This window comes from Cinclus cinclus, chromosome 7 (assembly GCF_963662255.1).
Source record: "Cinclus cinclus chromosome 7, bCinCin1.1, whole genome shotgun sequence".
NCBI lineage: Eukaryota > Metazoa > Chordata > Aves > Passeriformes > Cinclidae > Cinclus > Cinclus cinclus.
In genome coordinates this window covers 32,157,353-32,183,127 of record NC_085052.1, presented here as the reverse complement: position 1 = coordinate 32,183,127, position 25,775 = coordinate 32,157,353, and the positions used below count along the sequence as shown (strand labels likewise).

General features: G+C 38.4%; 1 protein-coding gene across 2 annotated transcripts in view; it reads right to left on the bottom strand.

The window, feature by feature from the left end:
* The window catches only part of LDB3 (LIM domain binding 3), a 106,175-nt gene that overhangs the window by 47,243 nt on the left and 33,157 nt on the right, over positions 1-25,775 (bottom strand). For both annotated transcript variants that reach the window (XM_062496145.1, XM_062496146.1), the window contains exons 3-4: positions 13,649-13,724; positions 2,309-2,331 (exon numbers count right to left, since the gene is read on the bottom strand). In XM_062496145.1, the coding sequence (XP_062352129.1) occupies positions 2,309-2,331; positions 13,649-13,724 (99 nt within the window). The remainder of the gene's footprint in view (positions 1-2,308; positions 2,332-13,648; positions 13,725-25,775) is intronic.

Genomic DNA, 25,775 nt, shown 5'->3' with positions numbered 1-25,775 from the left:
TGGACAAAACTGGGACTTCCAGCCTTTGTAAAATAACAGATATTTCATAAATGTTTCATTTAGAAATGAACCCAAAAGTGGAAATGGATATTTCTCCCCCTGCAGAAGAAATGCCGAAGAATTTAATTCTGTTTGATTGGAACAATTTTTCCTTTTCAGTTTAAGACATTAGACAGTAAGCTTATTGGCTAATATTGTCTTTCTCTTTACACACAGAACAGTGTGCCTGTTTACCATGGGTAGCCCCAGAGGGTGAGAGTTAAAAATGAACCCTCAACCCAGCATGATGGAAAAGGAAAAATCAAGTAAGGCTGGCAGCCATCTGACTTAATTATCTGGAGATTATTACAGGTGCTGTTCCACCTCTGAAGCCAGCCAGGGGATTCCGCTCTGTTTTCAGCCTTTTGTTTGGTGGGATGCCCTGACTGAGGATGGACAGAAAGAGATACAGTCACATATCATTGCAAATCCTTGATAGAACACTGACAGCCACATGCACAAGGACCAGAGACACACAGGTGAACATGCTGCATTGCAGCCACAGCCTTCAGTTGCACAAGCCAACATTTTAAGGGAGGGAACTGGGAAGAGGCATTATGCATTCAAAAAGTGAAAATTATCTTTTTATCAAGATATTCCCACATTTAAAATATATCTCCCTTAACTATTCATAAACTCTGACAATTCTATAATTACATTCACATAATCTCTTGAGGAATGATATGCAGAGACATGAAGGTTGCTGTACCGAACATGCACGTGCCTGACTTCAACAATATATCTTTTCTTTGTAATACCCTAAATAATCACATGATTATTACAAACACACAGGTCCTCAAGATCTTGAATTTAGTGTTCTCTTTCTTTCACACTGTTGGAAGCACTAAGAGATTCTAAACTCAAGATCTGAGAAGACTGTGTGAAGGAAAGGACAAAGGTTAAATATGCCACCTCTAAAGAACAATGTTCTAAGCAATTGGTTTCCACAGTCAGTTACAGAAATCAAAGCTACTAATGTCAGAACAGCCTAAACTTCCCTCATGGTAGCAGCAGGAATCATTTGGGCTTCCACTCATGGTCTTTAAACAGTTTTAGTGATGTCTTTCAAGAGGTTTTAGTAACATTACATACACCAAGGCAAAACTTCTAGTGAATTTAACAGGATTCCCATAAAAATAACAGGAAAAAGATACAGATTGCCAACTGCTGAGTTCTTTTTAACTCTGGAAGCAAACAGAAATGTTAGTGCTTATAAGGGGTGCTGAGCTCTAGGACAAAGTGGCAGAGGTAAGGCTGCAAAGACAGCACCTCTGTAAACTGAATGGGATCTTTCTCCTAAACTATAAAGGGATCAGGAAAAATAAATCCCAAAGCAAATAAGATTACAAACACCCCTATAAAGTGACTTCTGCTTTCTAAGACAATCTTGTCAGAATTAATTATTAATGTTCGCTACACTGACTAGGGTTTTTCACTCCAAAGGAGTTACATCCTCACACCCACACCTCACTGAAATCAACAGAAAATGCCAGATCAGTGTAAATTACATGCACTAAATATTATTTCAACTTTATGTATCCTTCTACTTCTAACTTTGTACAGTTTACATATGACATTTAATTACTTATTTTAACCTCAATTTAACCCAGTATCCAGCAATTTATGTATAACACTCAGGTCAGAGGTAAAAAGCAAGAGTTTAGAGACAATCCTCTGCCCCTAGAAAAACTAAAGGTCTAAACAGAGGACTCTCTGAACTCTCCTAAATAAAGCACATCAATCACACTTTCAAATCAATAGCTATTTCTTTTTTTGGGCAATAGATTTATCAAGGTAAATCACTTCATAGATTTTTTTTCCCCATCTTACTCCAACCTAAATGTGAATTTTTGCAGACTTTAAAAATTAATTTAACAGTGAAGCTAAAAGTACTTTACTAATAGCACACCAAAAAGGCTCAGATAATACTCTCCAAACTCTGAAGGCATGAAGATTACTTAAATATTCAAGAGTGCTTAAGCCTGCCTGGCGAAGCAAAACCACCTGAAAGCTTTTAGAAGAACTGGGCAGGCTCAGGTGGCAGCTCCATTCACAGCATTAGAGCATCACCAAGAAATGCCAAGCGGGAGCACTGCTGGACAGCAGGGGCAGCACAGGGCGCCTGCCATACCAAGCAGATGTTTAAAAAAATACTTGCACTTGCAAGCAGACACAGCAGGAACACAGGGGATCATGCTACCCCAGGAAACATGTCTTCACACACACAGCATCACACAAATATCTGGCACTACACAGAGGTGATACTAACTTGGCAGCGGTGTTGGTTATGACCTAGAAGAAGAGAGAGAGAACAAACAACATCAAAACCAACCACACAGAAAAAAAGTCAATAGTTTGTAGACTGCAATGGGCAAAATATATTTACAAAAGATTACTACAGCTCTTCTCAGACCATCTACAAATAAGAACAAAAAGTAAATGTATGTCTAAAACCCCCAACATGATTAAGAAAGGAAAAAATGCAGGGATTATAGTTGATCCACCAGGACTTAGTGGGGTACTATGGCATTTTGGCTGACCCTTTAACATGATTTATTGCTGTGCATCTTTAAAAGCACTGCTACCAAAGTAAAGGGAAGAGGGAGCAGAGGGGGAAAAAGGAGTATTTTCAGAGTATATTCTCATCTGAAAATAGCAAATGAGTGCTAGAGACTATATTTTTCTCATAGATACTGAATATTCAGGGTGAAGTCTGTTCTCCTCAGACCACTCCACAGCTGGTTTTGCAAGACTCATTTTTAAGTCTTTTACATGCTAGAGATGATCCAAAGAATATACTGGCAAATGTTTTAAAGTTAAAACTATGGAAAATGCTTTTGTATATAACAAAGCATTTGCCTAGATATCACTGCACCTACATTATGCCAAGAGGGGTGTAAGCCAATTAACTTTGGAATAGCCTTTCCTAATTTATTCCACATGAAACAAAGTAAGCCACACATTATACATTTTTTGGGATATCCATATCAGGATATTTTATTCCAACGAGTATGTATACAGTATGAAAAAAAGGTGTGTTCACACTCCATTCCTGCATTTCTGCATAGACCAGTGATTCCAAAGCACCGTAACACAGGATAAAGCTGGGAGAGCAGAACAAAGTGTGCTCAGTCTGGACTACAGTGCTCTTCCCAGTAACTCTTTATGGTAGTCACATAAATAGCAGTAATGGGCTGTGATGTTTATTTTAACTTTTTTTTTTTTCTCCCCAAAGCTTAGAATACCCACATTCTGCTCTATTATTGGTTGAAGAATAATTAATCATAGTTTGTGCAAAATAAAGAGGAAGAGATCCAAGCTCAGTTTTTTTCTTCTTACTTGGCTGCCTGGAATGCTGTTAACAAAACTGGGCAGTGAGGATTCCAACTTGCTGCTGTGACATTTCTGTATCTGGGACTGATACAAAATACTGGACAGTAAAGTTACACTGTTGAGAGTGACATTCCAAGTCGATTTGGCTCCTCCTGCTTCTTCCTTGCAGAACCTTTGGTATTACTGCTTCTTCCTAAATATGATCCTTTTGCCTTGGCTCATCCAACAGCACTTTTCATAATCAAAAGCACACTAATGAGCCAAAGCTGCAGTAAAGGCTTTACACTTCTGCATTTCCATGGTAAAGCAATCACAGATCATCCTCTGCAGCTACTGGTCACACTGCCAGATTTGAAAATATTCTTCTAGCTTTATAAGCCCTACATTAAGCCAAATATATCAGTCTCTTACAGGAACTGGTAGAGATACATTAGGAACAATCAGCAGTCTGTAAGCACATCAGTGATCCTATATCCATTTTAGGTGTATGCAGGACAGCTGGGCACTCATTTACAATGAAACCAAGTGTAATGGTATCATTTTCTGACTCATCCAGGCATCTACTGTACATATAAAATAACATTTTCAAGGCAGAACTACCAAACCCTTATAGTACACATTAGAGGAATATACAAATACATCCAGAGAAAAGAAACATTATTTGCACACGTTAAGAACAGCTCAGCAGTCATGTCTCAGTAAACTTTCTTGAGTTGTGAAGAAGCTGCTATAGCTTCCTTCAAAAACAGTAAAGAATTGCTTCTCCTTGTGTTTAGGATGTGATCAGAAAATTCCTCCCAGTTCAGAGCCACACATTATCTTAGTTTGATTCTATATAGGGACATGTCTGGAACACCCAACTTGCTGCTCGCAGAGGTCACACAGTAAGAGACAGTAACCCAAGCCACCTGGCACGTACTTGTGGGACAGGTATTTACTGCCCTTGACCTACAATGTGAAAAATAACTTACACTGGAATGAAAAAGATGCACATGTTACAAACTGTGACTCACTGTTCATATTTATTCATACACTCCAGAGCTTTCAGCACATCACGTTCCACACTCCTAACAGGCTATCTTATTTTTCACCTTGGGTCAGAGAAATAAAGCTTTCATATAAAGTGTATCAAACACACAGATGCTTTGTTATTCTTCACAGATCAAGGAAATAATCTCAAAATTGATTTCAGCTTCTTCATAGGATTGTCCAAAGGGTTTAGCTAAACCTGTTACAGCAGTTCACATAATTAAGTTTAAATCTGTGAAAAGGTCACAGAACTCAAACATACCTTGAGATCATTCCTCATGCTTGAACTTTCTTACAGCTTTTACCATACAGCTAAGTGCATGTTTGTGAAAGAACAATGAATTCAGTTTTGGAGCACCACAATATCACAACCATGTTGTATTATATGGTAAGAATGTTTCCAACAAAGACCAGAGCTGATTTTGCAGTGCTCACAGTGCCTCCTTATTCACATATATGCACTGTGAGATTGAGATTATCATGGATGTCACTAAGTGCCAAGATAGTTACAGGTTCCACGCTTTTCTCCACAGAGCGGGAGGCAAGATACTTCATGGATAGCAGTCAAGTGGGAGTGGGAATGGTAACACTACTGAGCTCTGAATTTTCTCTGCATGTCAACAGAGTTGTAAAGTTCTCTTAAATCTCCAAGAAGTTACCTGACAAGACACATTTATTGAGTGCTTCTGGCCTCTTTCATCTTTTCAGAATGTTCCTGTGCTGCAGGATAAAGGTTTTTTTATTTTCTTTTTCGCTCATCAGTGTTACAGATGGTAAAGGCAGATTGCAGTTGCCTAAAATTCTGCTCAAACTGAATAGAAAGGCTCACACTGATTTTGGTGAGTGATAGATGCAGCTGTGTTGTAATTCTGGTAACAAATAGTCACAATGATGAGCCATCCAGAATTCAGACCCTTCACCCTCACCCCTGCAGATATAATAGGAGGGTTATGAGCATAGTGGAGCAAAAGACAACAAGATATACTCCTGGGAAACTCTGTATATTGAAATAAGACAAGAATCAGTATTCTTCAGAAAACTGTAAATTAAGAAAGAAGTATTCTGAGGTTTATTTTGCTGATCTTGCTTACTAACTGAAATTATTTCCTTTTAAATGGTAATTGCTTTACTTAATTATCCAGTACAAGAAGGGAGGATAGAATTTTTTTAGATAAGTAAATTAAGATTGTTAACATTGAGTGCTCAAGAGAGTGGCAGTGATTAATCTAAAACTGCTTGAATAATCTAGAACAGGTGTATAAGCTCTTTTAATGGGATGAAACATCCCTATTTGCTACGACTTAAAACCTCTTGGTTTTACTTTTGCAAAGAGCTTCTGCAAAGGGAGGAAAAGTACTTGAATGCCTGCACTCGCTACCAGCCCTTGAGTGGACTGTCGGAATTTTCTGGTTTTTCTTATATAGCCAAGTCCTTAGCATCAAGAAGCCACTTTTCCCCATATTCCTAACATGAAATTTATCTTCATTTTAAAAACCCCCCAAAACCACATATAAACTAAAAAATTAGATTTCTTTGACAATTTGTACATGAACAAAAAAAAAATAAATTAGGCAATCCAGTTTCTCACTGCTTTTTATCATGTACCGTAGTCCAAGCTCCTCATTTCACAAACACACTAACAAAGCAGATGACCCGCAATATAGGAATAAGGAAAACCTTGACAGCATGGGATCAAACTATCTGGGCAGCATTTGGAGATCGTTCCTTGTTACAGCAAAGTTAATATTAAAGCTAACAGACAAGACATTCTTCAAACCAGAGGATTCAAAATATTGCAGTTCTGACTCATTTTTGCACAGGAAAGCCAACATATTAAGGCAGGAATTACAGCAGGACACTCTAGTAGCTGAGCATGTGAGATTTGCTGGTCAAAGCCATTTCTCTTTAGCAAAGTACCAAAGATCAGGTGTGGTTTATAGCAGCTGCTCTGACCTCTGACAGCAATATTTGGTTCTCTGAGACTCCATGTATTAGTTAGAACTGCTGAGTGCCACAACCCTGAGATGATTACAGTTACTTCAGTCCTAGTGTTGCCCCCTTGTGCTCTGCTGACTACTGCCAACCCATGCTGCACTTCAGATACCAACAACCATTGTCCTGTAATGGCAATGTGGGTATGTTTTGGGGGCTACTGGAAAATTTAATGTTTGATCCAGACCTTAATCATGATTGCCAGACAAATGAGCAATAGGGTAAGCACCGTTACATTCACTCTTCAGCAAGTTCATTACTTATTGAAATAATTAAAGATGTTACCATGTTACCTACCCTCTAGGAAGTCCACCTTCTGAAGCCCTTCGGTTGAGACTCAATTTATGCATCTCAGCCATTTCTCTCAGGGTCTCTGCTGAGTAAAGGCCAATGGGGTTGTTATACTGCCTTGCAGGGCTCAGCTGGTGTGCGGGGCTACTGCCACCAGCCAAAGCAGGGCTTCCTTTGGAACCTAAAGTGCTCTTGGCAGGTGAAATGTCAGGAGTCACAGACTGAGAGGACAAGGAAGATCTAACTGTGGTAGTCTTTAGGTAGGAAGAGCTATTTGAAAGGCTGATTTCTTGCTGGTTGATGTAGCCTGAAAAGGTTCCATTGGTTGCTAAAACACTACCCATAGGCCCAGTCGCCGTGTTAGTTAGAGGGCTGAAGGTTGTTCTGTTGCCATTGATTTCCCAAGCAGGTTCCTGTAGTAGCAAACATGCAGGCCAAGAAAAGAAAAAAAAGAAAAGAGCAATCATAGAACACATGCAAAAATAACATATTTGCAATTAATGCTGTAAACATAGCAATAAACAGACTGGGGCCAAAGCATTCAAACTTTCGGGGAAGATTTTCAACAAAGAAATGCATTGTTTCAAAATAAGGGAAGCAAAACCATCACAGGCATTTTTACTAGGTTTTAGTTGAAATCAACAAATAAAGCTTAACATTAAGAGAGCATTTGCTACTAGTCAACCTCACAGCAATAATTTTATATTAAGGCACCACTGTCCATTAATTTCTAGGATAATTAAGAAATCTTAAAAAAATATTGAGGTAAGAATAATTTTAGATCATGTACAACCATTAAAGTCAATGCCATTATTATAAAGACACAATGATTCTAAACCACACCATTCTGTTTTCTATGACTGCACTTGAATTTTTGGAGTTATGCACTGCTTTCCTGGGCACTGGTTCATGCTGATCAGGCCATGCAGCAGGGTTAGCAGAGACATCAGAAGCACTCAAGAACAGGTACTGCTCCACAAAGAGGTTGCTCCAATGCTGATCATTTCTGCTTAACTTCCCCTTGAGGGAATGTGTGCTTGAGTAAGTAGGTGTGTGTATGATGCTACAGTCCTGTCCTAAATAATATTCCTAACTGAGACAGCATCAGGTATTGCCTTAGCAAAGGAATCTCTCCTGTAATACCTATACCCATAGAAGTCTGTGCTGGTGCTCAGATTCAAAACAATCTACCAAAAAATCATCTTAGAAAAACACAGTCCAACACTTAAATTCCAGAAATTATTCACGATAAAGGCACCTTAGTGAAACAAAAATGAGATGATATCAAAAAAGAAAAATGCTTGCAGTTAAGAGGCCCAGTAATGCTGGCTACTTGCTGCAGTCCAGCTCAGGGGACAAGGACAGGCAAGGGACATCAGTCTGAAGTGGGAATGGAGCCCACAGCCTGGTCTCAGTGATAGTCAGTTCAAGAGCAGGTGGTGGCCTGCAGTGATGTTTTGCCTGTTCACTGGCAATTCAACCATCATCTTTAACACCTTGCACTCATCTCCCCCACACACTTGCATGAAATATAGGCCTAAGAACAATTTGGCCTCTAATTCTATACTTTTGCTAGTATTGGTTATCATTAATGTAATTTACTAATTTAGATACTGTGGTTCATGGAAAAAAAGTATTTATACTGCCCAATTTTTCTATATTGCATGTATAAACTTAAGGAGCATACATTTGAAAAAAATCAAGATAATATGCCTTGATTAATTAAAATTTATTAAAAAAACCCCAAAAGATCTAAGGCTATAAATAATCATAACATTAAACACGTTTAAGACATTTTGAATAAAAAATGTAACCCAGATAAAATTAACTAAGATTATTTTTCTTAGTGATAAACAGGAAGAGATTTTAACTGGCATTAATAGCTGCCTGAGGCTGTAGAAACAGATAATCCTAAAAGCATTTTCAGACCGTGCCTTTTTAAATAAATACATTTGCAACACATACTTCAGTCATTATACCCTGATACTGAAAGCAGCAAACAACAAACCCTTCCAATGGCATATTGAAAGCTTCCGGATATCACTGGATAAACAGAAAACAAGGTTTCTCTCTAAAAATGTGTTCAAAAAGAGGCACAACCCACAAGGCCATGTTAAAAGATAAAGTAATCACTTGGGTAAGCCATTTTTACATGCCAGCACAGAGGGAAAAAAAACAATTATTGAATAAAAAAATAAACATAGGTAATAGAGAAGAAAAAGGATATGCTAGAGTTATATTCATTACCCTGAAAACCCTGTGGCTTTTAGTTAACTGCTGGGTTTCTTCCTACACCCCAAAATAAAAGGACATGCAAAGAAATCTGATGGTATAGTATCACTTTCAACTGCTAATGAGAGAAATGCCACACATTTCCTTAACCCTAATGTATTTTCATAGTCTTGGTGTTACTGGACAGTAACAACAGGCAAAGGGATAATTATAGGACAGTCATAAATGATTTTGCTCCCTTTTGGCACGAATGGGGTTCTGGTTTTGCTCCTCAAACAAACTCTAGCTGAAATACCAGCATACTGGTAAATCAGCATTATAATTCTTAATCCGGTGGTGCCAGGTTAGCAATCTCCATCTTGAGTTCATATTTTGGATAGTTTCAGGGTAGTTGTTTTTCCCTGTATTGTGAAGGGGAAAATGGATGAAACAGGAAGTGTCTCAGGGAGCAGCTGTATTACTTCTTCTAAAGAATACTGCCCTATCATCAGCCTATTTAGCTCCTTTCTTTTGTGACTAAAAAAAAAAAAAAAAACAAAAAAAACCCAAAAAAACCCCCACCCCTGATTCAATTTATTTCTGGGAGAACATTGTAGAATTATTTTTTGTGTCCAGTTCAATGTCAAAATCAGATCAATGCAGAATTTCTGGATCCATGTCTGACTGTGAAGGGCAAATGTCTAATACTGAGCAGGATCACTGAGCTTTCAGCATTGCATCACATGAAATGCAGCCAACAATAACAAACATTCCCCTGTTGCCTATCCCTCATCCCATTCTGTTTCAGTGGCTGAAATAGCAAGCTGACATTTGCAGATCTGGGAGTCCGATGCTACCCCTCCAGCCGGCCAGGAGAGGAGGCTCTGACACTGAGCAATGGGCTTCCTTCCAGAAAAATGCCGGGATTGTGCAGCAATCCCTTACTGCGGGAGGAAAACTGTGTAATGTCAGAGAATGAGCTTCAAACTGATAAATGTAGAGGAGTCTCAAACCTTTTGAAATAGAAGGAAGCTAGGAATCAGCTCCATTTCCATTCTGAAATATTATTATTATTTGTTTGTAAAAATCCAGTTTCTATGAAAGGCAAATGTTCCTTCTTATGTATCAGGGAAGTGAGAAACGCATTTACATTGGGAGATAAAAATACCAGGTTTTGCAAGTCCTCTCCCTTTGACAACTCATTTTCTATTTGTCTATTGCTGTTGCACTACAGTCATTACTCATCTCCTACACTTCTGGGAGAACAATATTAACAGTGTACCAGTGAATTTGACCACCCAACATGCTCAAGAAGAAATTGTTGCTTTAAATATTTTAGAGGAAAAAGGGAATGGAGGCAGCATGGCACTGAATGACTCTGCTCAAAGACATGAACAAATTGCTTTTGGCTGAGCCAGCTCCTCCATCCTACACTGCTTAAAAAGTCAGTCATCTCCTCTATTTTCTCCTAGACACATAGGCTCCCAAATTTGGCAGGAAACAAATAATAAGTATGACAAAAATCCTCACTGGGATTCTAAAATAATTGTGTTCAGTGGTGTTTCACAGAAAACACAACACATAGCCATGTTATTAGAATTAACAAGGCTGTCAATACCTTCATGCAAATGGACAAATGTTAAAGCCATGCTTAGCCCTAAAGCTCCAGCTTCAATGTTTTGAACAGCACTAAGCTGAATCTTCACTTGTGTTGTGTCCCCTCTGAAGAGCTGCAGGAACTCATTGACTGATTGATGGCTTAGTTTAAATCCTTGGACTCAAGCTTACTGTTATTTGAATGCTTTCAGCATTAACTATGCCCTTTCTTCCAGCTATGCCCCACCAGTGCAAAAGACTTCACTAAATCAAAAAGATTTGACTAAATGAAATGAAAATTGTTTCGAATTTGAGATTTATATCAGACATAGTGAAAATGAAAATCAACCAAACCTTATTTCCAATAATAGCCCTACATACTTATGGTTGCAGAACCTGTATAATCTATAACATTGATCAGCTTTGTGAAAGAATGACTGATCTTTGTGGAAAAAAAGTATATTTGTTTCCCTAAAATAATAAAAATAAACAAACAAAAGCAGTGAAAGAAGAAGTGCATGCTTGAAAATTAGTGGAGGCTGCAATCAGATCAGCAATAATGTACAAGAGGATTTATGGTTTTAACCAGACACTGAAGTTGCACATGCAGATTGTTTAGCTAACATTTCCATGCCTTAACCTTAACCAGAGAAGGGTGAGTAAAGCTTCTCTTGATGTATGATGATGACACTGTCACAACTGTCTTGTAATGCAGTTTTTTTGCTGATTTTTAAAAAATACTATCAAATTGACGGCATATGAACCACCAGTCAAGCAGAAGTGTGGAGGTGACTTCTGCCTGTGTGTCACAGAATTCATATCTACAGTGATACTGTTACTAGAATAATTAAAGTGACAAGCAAAGAAACTTTGGTTTTAAAGTGTATTTAAAGTGTATTTTCTGTAGCACACCTTACTGCCATATCAGCATTACACTGTTTCTATCCGTAAAGTATTTTTATTCTGGATTTTGAGACTTCTCTGAAGGCTCAATGCCTTTTTTCCCTTCCAAACAACCCCAAGAGGAGACAACTTCTTCACTTAAAACTTACTGTTGTCTACTAGCATGGACAAGTGGCATGCATATCACTCAACTTAACCTGCAAAGGGTCCCCCCCAGCACTCTAATGTTCCCTCTTCCCTCTGGGTGAAACACCCTACACCTAAGATCTTCCTGAATACTGCAAGATAACCTGTTTCCCACCTTACACTCCCCTGGATGCCACCCTTTTCCTCCAGAAAGGTTCCAGTAATTTTCTTTCCCAGCTGCTGGGTACTGCCTATAGCCTGTTTAGAAAAGTCTGCCTCCAGCAGCTCCTACTAACCCTTCCTGAGAACCTTGCACAGAATTCTCAAATGTAAGACAGCAAGCCTCTGCAAACGCATTGACTCCTTTGAACCTCATCCCTCTCTGAAGGGTTAGGAAATGTAAAGTGTCTTCATGGCTTTCATGCCAAGGGGTGTTTTAGGACCTTCAAGAAACCCCTGCAGTGTGTAAAGTTAACTTTTCTATACAGTAGTTAAGGGAGGAAAGTATTTTCTGTGGTAAACAGCTCTGAAGACCTATGGCAGCAATTTAAAAACTGACATTTGCCAAGGAAGAAATGCACCTAAAATGCACCTCAAAGAGTAATGAAAATCCAATATATAAAAGCTTTATGTGTCTATGGAGGAAGGAGGCAAAATTTTTATACCTGTGCATGTGCTTAGAGCCCCAAAAGTAGGTGTCAATCTTGTGTTGGTGAATAACTGATGAGAGAGATCCACTCACTCCCTGGAACACTAACAGCATTCTGGGTAGGTCTTCAGGGAAAACAAGAACTCCTTCCTCTTCCTATCCCTATTACTTTGCCAGTGCAGTCATACACCAATTTATCCAAAATAATGACCCATTGCTTTTGTTCTAGGAATTTCACAGTACTGTTTGGTGATTCTTCCAGTAGGTTCCTCCATGATAACTTTTATAAAATCATTATATAAACAGAAATAACTCTCAGCAAGATAAATTCTTAATTTCATCTTCCCTTGCCAAAACAGTTTACAAGATCTTGTCTGAAATAACATTATTTCTGCCTCAACTAATAAATGGACAGTCAGGTTAATTCAAAATTTCACAAAATAAAATTGAATCAAATTATTCCCCCCAGGTGCATTCTCTTCTGCTATTTTTGAACCTATTTGCAGCAGTTTCAGGGATGATGTTACCATCTGTGCTCTGAATTTGGAAAGCATAGTGTTTATAAAAATTACTTAAAATTGATCTGTGGAAGTTGGAACTGTCAAAAACAGTAGAAAATCATCTAATTCCCCACATATTTTGATCTTCAGTGTTTTTTATTTATATGCATGCTAGGAATGAAATCAGCACTGACAGCAGGGATAAGTTGCAGTGGAAATGGAATGGAAAGTTGCAGTTGCAATGGAAACTTTAGCTGCTGTCTACTTCTCTAATCAAATGCATCAGCAATACAAATGTCCTACCCAGAGCCTGAGCCTAGGGATATATATGCCATCTTTTGGGTACCCTTGCTCCTCAGTGTCTCCAAAGATACAGAAGATGAGTTGCCAGGTACAGTCAGTGTTTTTTCTAAAAAGGACATTTATTTTATGAAAGATTATGTGCTTTGACAATAGAAACCAAGCCATTCATTTCCTCTGCCACTTGCTGTTATTCGTTAATTGACTTATCCTCTATATTTTTTATTCTCAGGTCTTCTAAATTCTGTGATAAGAACACTACATGATGAATCTTTCAAATGCCCTAATGTCTTCTTTCCAAATCAGTGTCATTTCAGTTGCAGCCAGGATTTGGATAGACTGAGGCACAGTCTAATGGTTCTCCCCAGCAGTCAATGAAAGCAAATGTAGATTTTGAGATGCTTTAGTGGCTACTTGTAACCTAGATTAAAACAGTTGCTCAGAATTGGTTAGACCAAATCACATCAGAGGATAGCTGGATGCTTTGGTCCTGCTAAGAAGAAATTAGCAAAGTACAGATCACTAATACATTGCCTTGCAGCAGTTTTGCTGCCTGTGCATTCATTCAATGTTTAATTATTTGGGGCAAGCAAAAACTATTTCCTGTAATAGATATTCACCTTGACGGCAGCAGATAAAAACAGTATTCACTTTGATTGAGGAGAAACATGTCACTTACCTTCTGATGGGGAATTACAGCCCTAGGAGAGTCAATTCTGGGAGCTGTGGTTGAAACTGGCACTGGACGTTTAGACCTGGGGATAAAAAAGAAAGCAATTACGTGTGTAATCTACACTCCTATTTTTCAACCCTAATTTCATGCCAAAAAAGCTGATACATCATGAATGAAAGTTAAGCATAGCCTAGACTTTTTCTGTCAGTCATCAGGTTTTTTCTACATCCTCATGTATAAACAGATGAGAAAAAATTAGGTTGAGAAAGTTTCTCTGAATGATGAAAATCCAACAGTTATGCAAGCAACCTCTAACTTTGGAGATCATCTGTTTTCCAGTACTTGTGACAAACTACATTTTCAGAGATGGAAGTCAGCCACAACTAGATAAATTCCTGTTTGGTAGCACTCTGGAAAGTGAGACTTAAAAGTGTTTTAAAATGCAGAGGCTAAACTTTAGAGGAGTTATCTTGAGATGCCTCAGCACTGAAGATTATTCTTTAATAGCTTAAACTGTACAACTATAACTGCAATTACTTAAACCTCTCTTCAGGAAGAAACACGGGCTCCATTTCAGTTTCACAATGAGTAGAATGCTACTGAATTAGCCACTCCAGGTGCCTGTCTTTCACCTGTATTTGACAAATATATGTCCTTGATCATATAAAAAGCCCAAAATAAACCCCACTAAAATGCTCTAAAAACATACAGATGGCTCTTTTGTTGGAATAACAAAGAAAGCACAGTGGCAAATGTTATCTGAAGTACTTCTAGGATGCTCAGGTAGTTGTGAAGATGTAGTTGTGGGAGGTATTGTGAGAATCTGCCTAGTGGTGAAGGTTTCCCTGAAATTCTTCCAGTAAATATGGGATCACCAGAAAAAAGGAAATGAAAACCAAGCATCAAAAGAATCAGAATTATACAAGTAATATCCCATTTCCAACCTACAGATCAGGATTATGCATCAAATTCTAATCTTTAAAAAGCACATTTCAAAATTAGGACAGGTACAAAAATGAAATAAAAATACTTATAAGCTTACAAATCAAGTAGAAGCAGCTAAGACATTTGGAATTGTTTGCTTTAGTCAGAAGATGAAGAAGGGGAGACATTGCAGAGGCTTAAAAAATAATGAATGGTAGTAAAAGGGAAATAAAACTACTCTTGTGGATATTGAGTGAAATTGAAAAGACAACATATATAAAATTGATAAAGGCAAACAACTTCTTCTAGAGAACTTGATTAACCTGAGCTGAAATTCATTGTTACAAGATATTGTGACCATGAGAGGAGCAGAGTACAAGAAAGGATCAAACAGTTGCACTTAACAACAAAAACCCCCAAGAGCTGCTTTAGACTAGGCATAATAAGCAAACATACAGACTCATTTTTCATGGCACAGCTTAAAAGACCTTCTGTGTTAGGCTCATTATTTCCTTACTGAGGGCTGTGTTGCACTTTCCTCTGTAATACTTACCAGGGGCTTCTATCAGAGGGAAAGCTCAGCTCAGCAGGAACAGGGCTCCTCCCCAGTGGCAATCCCTGCATGAATACCCAGCTTCACACTGAGCTCTGGGTTTAACTTTAGCTGCCACGCAACATTTTCTCCTTAAGCAGTAGTGAACACACAGAAAAAGACCACCTAGGAAAGAGGAGTAATCTTTACAGGAACTGGAAGATTTCCAGTTAGAGAAGGTATGGAAATTTTGCTGCTTTGAGAGCTGAAAACAAAGCTGATGTAATAGATGCCTACCTTACAACCAGGTACTGTGAAAATGAACGCAGTCTGAGGAAACAATGAAAACTGTCATTTTCTCAAATAATGTGTAATTAACCTGTGAAATTCCCTGACAAAGTATTCCTGAAACAACGGGCTAGTAAATTGTAATTCATACTCACAGCTGGAATATATCACAATATACTCCCAAAATACAATTATCTGAGCAATAGATACCTTCAAGCTGTAAGAACAAGAGCCACTCACTAACCACCTAAAACAAACTTTCCTCAGGCACATTAGCTTCCCTCAGGAATGAATGCTATACTCTTCCTCCAACCATTTTAGCTTAAAAAGAGAAACGATAAATCATATTTATGAGACATGCACATGCATCATGAAAGACAGCAAAAAAGAGAAAAAAAATAAACTGCAGCTCATAAAGCAGGGTAGCTGAAAACTGACAGTGACAGTTTATGAACACACAAAGATTTAGGGGATGATTCTGCTCCTCTTTCATTACTGCAGTTTCTGAGTACACCCAGTAATTTCTGTGAGGTGACACTGGTAGACCTGAGAACACCATGTTAAGTGTGGCCCTGCTCTGCTCACTGATGACGAATTTTAGTGCCAGAGCTTCTCAGAACTTTAAATGTGGTTTGCCACATACAGAGGTGTAGCAAACAACCACAACTGCATGTTTGACGCTTAACTGCAAAACAGTTTTATTGCAGCAAAGGAATTTATTTACCAGACTATTCCATCACTTCTAATGCTTATTGTATGTTTAGTTTTTCCTCTCTCATTATCTGCCCACAGGAGATGGATGCTAAAAAGCTGCATTTCTTCCACATTAGCAATAAAACACATCTTGTGTTGGCCGAGATTTGTATTTGACACCAACTTGGAGATTTCAAGATGTTACTTGAAAACAATGTTTCTACACAGCTCTGACTCGAATTTTTATAGCTTTGATATTTAAAAACAGAATAATGAGGCTTGCTAGAGAAAAGGGCAGAAGAGGTGAAATCAATTTGTGGAATGAAACTGTATGCACTTGAAGAATAAAGTGATTATTTACATAAGAGTCATTACTCCTCCAGGAAAAAACAGCTGCAAGTTCTGAACATTGTTCTTTTCCTCTCCCTCTTGCTAGATGGATCAAATCCTGCAGCAACAGAAGTTTGCTTTTCAAGTGATGATGGTGATGGCAGCACATATGTGTCCAGGTTTACATTTCAATCCACTGATTGCAAAATTATTTTATTCCAAACACTTGAAGATGTACCTGCTCAGTAGGGCTATGAGAAGGATGAAAGCCCAAATCTCACAGATGATGTGATAATTTTAGATTTGATGTTGAAATTTTTCATCAAGGTTCTTTTTCTTAGGCATTTAATTTGATATCAACTATTAGACATTTTCTTCTACATTTTCCAAGTTAAAGATAGAAACAAAAACTTCATTTCACAATTAAAACTTCGAACAGTTCTAATGATAACCAAATACATAATTCTGGTATTTTTAAAAACTCTTCTCCTTTACACAGATGCACCTCTTCTCTTCCTCAGTATGGAAAAATGGCTCTGTTTTTTAATGAGGGTCAAAACCAAGATGGATGCAGTTTTGCAAAGCAGCTCAATTTTGATAGCACTGCTCAAAAGACTGCAAGAATTTCTACTTGTTCCCACCTAAACAGACCTTTAATTGAAGAGCACTTGACTTCAATCCTGGTATTTTTGTACTCACAACAAAGGTTTATTATAAGTCAACTGCACTAAGGAGTGTAACTGTTGCATAAGTCTACTGCCTGCCTAAGAAAAGGCTGCAAAGGAGTTCTGTGATGCACTATCATCTTAAATTGAGTCCTCAGGGGAACACAATATTGTACTTGCAAAGAGGTGACATGATCTAAGAGATAACAGCTCTTTTTCATCTTCATGGGGCTTTTTTCTATTTCACATCTTCACCAGTCAGTGTCTATCTTTTCTAATTCTCAGGACAACTAAAATCAACATTGCTTTTTCACAATATGCTTTTTCATTTGTCATTTCATGACACGTGAGCACTTATTTACAACTTCTTGAATATCTCAGAAATTGTATCCTAGTATTTCAATTATTAGAAAATGAAAAGGCGTCAAGTGCATGGAAAGGTAATAAAACAGATTAGATTAGAGTTAGAAATGCTTAGAAAACATTTTACATGCTTTAGCCATCACCTAACTGAAATAGAGATATTCTGGAGTGGAGCAGGTGAGCACAGAACAGGATGCAAAACGAAACATGTAGAATAGGGCTTCTGAGATACATATACATATATACATATATATATAAATATGTATGTTTTGATGCATTAATATTCCTGAAAATTTGTTGGTGATGATGATGGGAGCATCAGGGAGAGACATAAAAAGATGAAGTATTACTCATGGTTATCCATATGAGGCGTCCATTTAATAAGTGCTAAGATATTAATGTGCCAGTTGAATCTTCAGCTAATGAATGCTTTAGGCAGCCAAGCAGAAGCTGCTGCTTGTTTCTAAGTCTTGCACAGAAAATCTCGAGTCCCATAATACTGTAGTGCAATTTTCTATGCCCTGTCTGGGACATCATCAAGTACTCTTAGTGACTCCAATGAGAATCACAAAGACAAAGCCCTGAACATTTCACAGTACTTCAAATACAACTGCGATCACTCTGGTCCTAGGATCAGACCTCTTTTAGGGTATCATCTGTGCCTATAATAAAATTGAAAAATACTTCCACTAGCACTTCTGCTCTCTATATATCAATGGCAAATGCAAATATTAGCATTTGGTTGGATGACTGATTCGTTAATTATTTCTCTGCATTATGCTGCACTAAGATTGCAAGTTGGGCAATTACACTTTCCAGACCTACTGTTCATGCCACAGCAACTCAAGGACAAAAGCTTGTTAGGCATAGAGGGCATCAGCCCAAAAGGGAGCAGCTATCCAATGAAAAAGCTGTTTGGAAGTACATAATACCTATTTTCCCTTAGAAGAATCTGAGTCAGGCAACCACAAACATTAAGGAATACAAAGGGAAAGTGAAAATGAAGAAGCCTTGGAGGTTTTTGTGAAAGGGAGGAAAGAAAGTAAACTGAAGCCAGTATGTGAAAACATGAGATTTTTTCCAAGGCTCTCCTGATCTCTCTTTGACCCTTTCTACTTCTCTGGCATCTGCACAGTCCCTGTAGCAACCCCCCAACTCCTCTGCTGCTGTGGAAAATCCCTCCTTTCCTGAACTGCCCCACATTGTGCCCTCCAGCTTGTTCCCTCCTGAATGGAGCCACTGGCTGTCAATGCCTCCATCTGCTCTTAACTGACTTGGTACTGACCCTAAGATTCCTGCATCCCAGCAGCTTGTATGGGCAAACAGGGAGGATATTCAGTATCCCTGCAGCTCTGCCCTGGGGGTAACAGTTATCCACAGAGTAGTACCAAGTATGAATGCTGAGCACATGCCTGGCACTCACCCAAATACACACAGCAAGCTCCACACTTCACCTCCAAGGAGCATGGACACCTTTACTCAGGTAGGTTAGTTCTCTGGCTCCTTCTTCTGGTCTTTGAACTGTTTTTAAAACTTTTCCAGAAAAAATTCCTCTACATATCACTATTGAAAGCTTGGGTAAGCCATAAAAATGTGGGTTCCTACAAAGGAAATTTAATTGTGTTACAAAACTTGTTTATGCTGTCATGGGTTGAATTTGTATGTAGATGTGTATTGCCATTAATGCTGTTAAAGAAATGAATTAATTTATATCAAATTTATGTGCAGCCCAGAGCATCCAAACCCACAATACTCTTGAAATAGTCAGAAATACCTACATTGGTATTGATTATAAATAGGAAGCCTGTACTCTCTCCAGTAATAAATTGGTTAATTGCAGAATTTGCATTGCCTAGTTATAGCCAATGTCAGTTCAGAATGAAAAACAAGAGGCTGAAATGAAATCAGATTTATCAGAGAGCAATCAAGGCTTAATGGCATAAAAATTTCAGATATAGAAACTCACCTGGAACCTAAAGTTTGGCATAATTATTTATTATTAATGATTTAATTATTAGATTGATTATAACAACTGAGAGATGCTAAAAATCTACTTAAGGTAAACATATAAATAATAAAAAGATTTGTTCATTTAACATCATCTGAAAAAATGTTTGTGTTATGAAATGATCTAGTACCTAAAACAAAATAATAATTAATAAAGAGCAGAAGATGCACTGAATAGGGATTCAGTTCTTGGATGTAGCCTATCATACCCTGGTCTTAAGATGTGATGCAACTCTCCCCAGTAAACATAATAAATAACAGTTTTGAAGAATTTAGCATCAAATATTAAGTAAGTTCTTTAGTTGAAAAATATCTGAAGTGAACCAAAATTATTTCATCTGCTTATTCTTCACCTCCCATGTAAACAGTGCACCTGAGAATATGACTACCCCCATTCCAGTATCATCAGGGTTTTCCTGCAGTCCTGCAACTCTTGGCTTCTTAGCAGCTTCCTTATGGGCGAAAGGCATTCAGGTGCAGATTTCAAAGCAGCAATGGAGACTGATGTAGGGAATTGCCCTAAACAGCCAGCTCCAGATTCAGGAAATCACATCCAAAATTCAAAGATATGATGACTCTGAAAATAATAACATCAGGCATTGTAACTGCCTTCCGTTCACTCAGAGGAGTTCAAGTGTTGTCCAAATCCAAAGAGATTTCTAACCCTACACAGAAAAAGTCTGGTTTTCCACTTACCACTGAACATTTTCTAAAAGCAAAAGGCTAACTCAATATACTTCAAGCATCCTGACTACATTAGTTTCCTGAAGTTATTAATGAAGTGTATTTACTTAATTAATTTTCCTGTAACTCCTCTTCATTGGGATGTGGACCTTACAGTGCCTTATGGCTTTTAGAGCACTTCTAATGAACATATATGGGAGAGAAAAATTAAAGAACATGGATAATCAGACTTTAACTACAGTCTACCCCATTTAGGTCTGCACTTTCTGTTTCCAAGTTAAAACACTTATGTGAACTTTCCCTTAAGATCTGTGTCAGAGACTTTGACTAAAAACATAATTCTATGTCTTAAGACTAAGCGGATAAAATTAGCCAGGACTTGTCAGAAGAATTTGTCTCCCTCTGAGGTATTTCAGGGCTGTTTGAGATTGTCATTACGTGGATGCAGTAACATCCCTGGGCCAGCCTGTGCCCAGTGCTCAGCACTGATGTGCTTCAGCAGCCACCTGCCAGGGACAGCACAGCCACCAAGAGCTGCCCAACTCCAGTAGTGCCCAACAGCCAGCCTAAACAGACCTTGGTGTACCACTGCAACAAACAATGAGTTGCCAGTAATTAAAAGTTTGTGGGAGAAAAAAAAATTAAGGCAGACAGCTTTTATAGGCATTGGTGGGCAAGAAACACCATAGTAAAAGGGATCCAAAGGAAACCAAAAATCTCACAGGCACAATGAGCATTTATAAGACTGATCTAGCAAAGTTTTACTAGTCACCTCCGTGTTTTACCTGATTGAAAAATTCCTCATTCCACTTCTAAAAAATACTTTGTCATCCATTCCAATTAGCTTTAAGCATGCAATTTACCTTTTTCCATGACTTTGTTTAAGCTAATCAGAGTTAATAACAAAAGGTCCCAGCCTGAACAGACTGTGACCTTGCTGTCTATTGTAACATTTGGGCTAACATATCTACTTCCTCCTTGCAGAAAACAGACAGGAACCATTTGTCTGAAAGAATACAACTGCCATGTATATTTGCTAAGCTGTGTGAGCCCACTGACTCCACTGAGATGGGCCCCTGGTACCCATCTTGATCTTGCCAAGGTGAGTAAAATATAATATGTGAAAGAATTCACATGGAAATTACCTTTAGGGAATCCAGAAAATATTTCTCACATAAAACAAAGAATTTAAATCTCACCTCTAAGCTGGTATTGGGGGGGGGGAGGGGGGGGCGGGGAGAAGTGATGTGCGCTCTGAGAACAGTTCTAATCCCTAAGCAGAATCTTGTTGCAATGAAAACTTCACTGCCCTTTAAAGCCTTGGCATATATCCACAGTTTCCAGGCTCTTTTCTAAAACTAACAAGGACACTTTACACAGTGAGTGTAAACAGCAATCCACCCAATTAAACTGCTCATGTAAGGAATATATTTGTATTTATTGCAGTGACTGACACTGATACTTTATTTCATTTTCCATGGAAATAGATGCTCATTAATTTCACCAGCATTAAATGTTAACTACAGAGAAAGTAGCTCACAGTCCTGTCCAAATGACAGCCTGATGTCTGCAAACAAGTCCTACTGTCCTCTCATACCTGCATACACAGACAACTGGGCACAAAATGGCAGTCACCTCTATTTCACACAGAGAGGGAAGACCAACTCTCTCAGTAATACAGTGGAGCTTCCTTTACCCAGCAGTGGGATGTGTCTTTAATGGTACAAGTATACAAAACCACCAGTAGGAAGGAAAAAAACCTTGGCTATTGGTGGCAGATGACTCTTACAAGTTCTAGAGACATGTCCAATCAAAATAAACGAACTAGTATGGCATGTCATATCCACCATCTGTGTTTTTTTCTTCTACTAATCTGCTTTATATTTTGAATAGTCCCACTTGTTCAGACCCTGCTTTCATCAGTATTGTATATGTAGTTCCAATTTACCCCAAAGTCGGACAGATACCATCTTTTAATTCTTCTATACCATCTTTTAATTCTTCTGAGTATAAACACAGCCCTATTCTGCTTCTGATTTAAATGTGCCCATCAGCAGACCTAAAACACGCACAGAATTGATTACTACACCCAGCATCAGACAAAAGAAAGCAGTTTACAATAACCACTGAGTTCCCCCTCCTTGCAGTTTGCTGTCACCACATGCTTTATTTATAGTAGGCCTGAAATAAATACTGTAGGATCAGCCAACTTTTGGTGCTGCACAAAAAAGGAAAGCTATTAAATATTTACCATAAGTCTCTCATAGCCTCGCCTCTGACACTTTCCCTTCAGTAAAGAAAAGAATTATTTAGCTCATGATTTTCCAGCAAAAGACAACCAATTGTGATTGTCTGGAAGCAAAGGCACTGGCATGCCCTGGGAGGGGGAAGTTTTGTCAATGTGCACCAGGCACAGAAGTCTCCACCTTCTCTGCTCCTCTCCAGCAGCACAGAGTGACGCCAAAGCGGAGCCTTAGAGTGACACAGGAATGTTTGTGCCAGCAGAATGAGGCACACTCATGTTACAGCACTTTCCAAAACTAAGCCAGTACATTTGGTGAATCCTTTCCAAGGAGGCTGATCATATTACTTGAGTTAAGATCAAATGAATGTTGTGGATGCTCCAGTGAAACATGTTGACAAATATGCTGCTCTCTTTTTGCATTTACTGTGCGTTTCAAAAAGAAACCCATTTGTACGGAATAAAAATAGACTTTGCATGCATTTTGCTTTTCACTGTGAACTGAATACTGCACAACCCAAGGTTTATGGCCTAATATTTGTGGGACAGACAGTTAAAGATGAACTTTGGCCTAGAATTTAAATGTCTGTGGGCAGCTGTGTAGCTCAAGTAACTGATTAGAAACTGATACTGAAAAATGACTGAGAACTGAACTCCAGGAGGTCACAAAAAGACTAAAAGCAAAGCAATCTCTTTTTCCACCCCAACCCAGGCCATTATAGAGTATGATCACAGCCTTCCAAAACACGGTCCAGCAGAACCAGCACCAATCCCCCCTCAGTACACCTAGAACAATGCAGGTTTCTAAGGAAGAAACTGTATCTACAGAGGAATGTAACTCTTTAGAATATCGGTCTGGTTTGCCTGAATGCCTAATGGGAGTTCTGCTGAGTAATGCTGCACAGTGCCAAAGACACTTCTTTCCTACTCCTCTCACTCCTGCTCTTGTTCAGCAAAAGAGAATTCACTTCCCAGATGCACGTTGTCCTCTAAATTAGGGAAGCAGTGCTAGTCTGGATGATCCCAGGTATTCCCACATCACTGGGTAACAGGGGTCCCTTTCTCCAGGCACAGTCCAAATATACTTCAACTTCCTGACACTTGCCCATCTGCATCTTTTAGCTTCCCAGAAGCAGCAAAGGGAGGCACGCTGCAGGGTTTAGAGAAACAGGCAGCCGGATGATGCAGCTCAAGCCACTAACAAGTTCTGGCTGCCTGATGGAACCTCTGGCATAGATGACGAGACTTCCAGTCTAATTTTGTCGGTTTATGTGAAAACATAGCATGGATGAAGTGATATGAACAAATTGAAGAGGGAGTTTAAGGAAGGAAGTTGTCAGATAACACTTGGCATCCACAGTTTCTGAACCCATGGCTGAAACATGGAGAACTCCACTCAGGCCAGCACTGAACATTCCTGGAAGATCTATGTTAGAGTGCTTTAAACAGTGCAGGTGCTACTTTAATTAAAAATAATTAATATAGGAAGTCACAGAAACCTACTGTTCAGGCAGGCAAGTATGAATGGGGGCTCTTAATACTTCCTTTTTTTCTATGATTGATGCCTTGCAGTTTGATGTCCTGCACAAGTGCTGACACCATTTACAGCTTTTCTTGACAGCCAAATTAAAATAATAACCCATTCCCCACCCTGAAAAAAGCCCACAGGGAACAAAGTGTTATAATAAAAGTGAGTAGCAGCAAACACTGTCTTAACTCTCAGGTTATAAACAATGCTCATGAAACCTTCATGGCCACGATCATCACTCTTGAGAGCCAAGAACCATTAGAAAAATAAAAAGCTTTCTATCTCAGAGCATTTACGTTGATATTTCACATTCCACTGCTTCTTCCATGGCTTTACAGATTAAACAAGGAAGATCAGCTCTACTTCCAGCACTGCAACAGCGAAACCAAGCCACAGATCGCCTGGTAAGGCATTCCATGACCTTGAAACATTCTGTTGAGCCATGTGAGTACTCCACATACATGTCCAATATCATCACAATTTTGAGCTTAAGTTTTCTTATCACCGCAATCTCCTAACGCACATATGTGCCTTTTCCACTGGAAAGGATTTCCAATGTTTCCAAACTTTTATACAAATAGGATAAGTGAGCACTTCCATCTCTGTGCTCTTTATGGCAACTAAGCCTGTTTTTCCATAGTAGTGGAACACTTGGCTCCAGTTTCATTGCTGGAAGCCACATCTAAAAAAAGGCAAAGTGATCTCTTAACACAGTCATTTTCCTGGTAACCATGTCCCAGGAGATTTTGCCTCTCTTCTGTCTTGTTCTAATTTGGTTGAAAGTTGCTATCTCTTGTCACAGCTACCTTCTTTTCATGTTAACTCTTATTCTTTTCACCAGCCCAATACTTGTAAAATTTTCTGCTGAAAAAAGGGTATTGCATTGTAAATTTTGGGCAGGTGACTGAACTGACAGTCATTTTGTCCTTAGGTAAATTAACCCATTTGTGTCCAATGAATTTTTTTTAAAGCAAGATTAATATAACTTCCTTTTGTTCAAGACATTGGATCTTTAATAGGGTTCTGTACATACATTAGTTGGCCAATATAATTTGCTGCTAGGGTTTAGTTTCTATAAATTCAGAACTGTGCAAACCAAAGCCAGCTTAATGCCTCTGAGCATGACTTTTTTGAACAGCCCCATGTCATCTAATTAAAAAAAAAAATATTTTTCAGTCTTTTCAACCTTTTCAGTCTTCTCAAGGAGGCTGAATGGGTCACCAAGGCTAACTAATAGCTCACACCATAAAGCAGTAGAAGAGAAGAGTCCATTAATTGTGTAAGTTCAGAGCAAAGATGTTCTGAGGAAGTTTTCATTTGCTAAAAAATGCTTTTTTATGATCTATTTATGTTTACTAGTATTTCATTTCACTTTATGTCATTTTCCTTCTTTTCAAAATGGGTGGTAGTTCATCTACATCTATTATCTATGCAAACTTTTTTCAGCCTGTGGAACACTCCATTACTGCTTTCTTTCATTGTTCTTTAGCTATACAACTTGAGTACCTGAATTATATATTACTGTTTTGGAACCAAGAGACAGGACCTGCCTTAAAAAAAAATAGAAGAAACAGCAAATAGAGGTGAAAGCAATTAATAAAGGCACTTCTACTTCTTTTTAATGATGTGCCACTAGAATTGCCAGTGTCATAATTTAGAGGTCAGCAAATAAAAGCATAATGATTACTCAAATCAAATATCCCTGGCAACACTTGATCAAAATTACTGTTTTAAGTGACTTGTCTCTGTGATACGTATTAGGATGACCTGGATTTGTTAGTCATGAATTTGAAAATCCTTCTTCTCTGAGTAAGAAGAGCTGTTGGTTTGTAGTTTTAAACCATTTATGCCAGGCCATAGAAGCAGACACTGGAGAA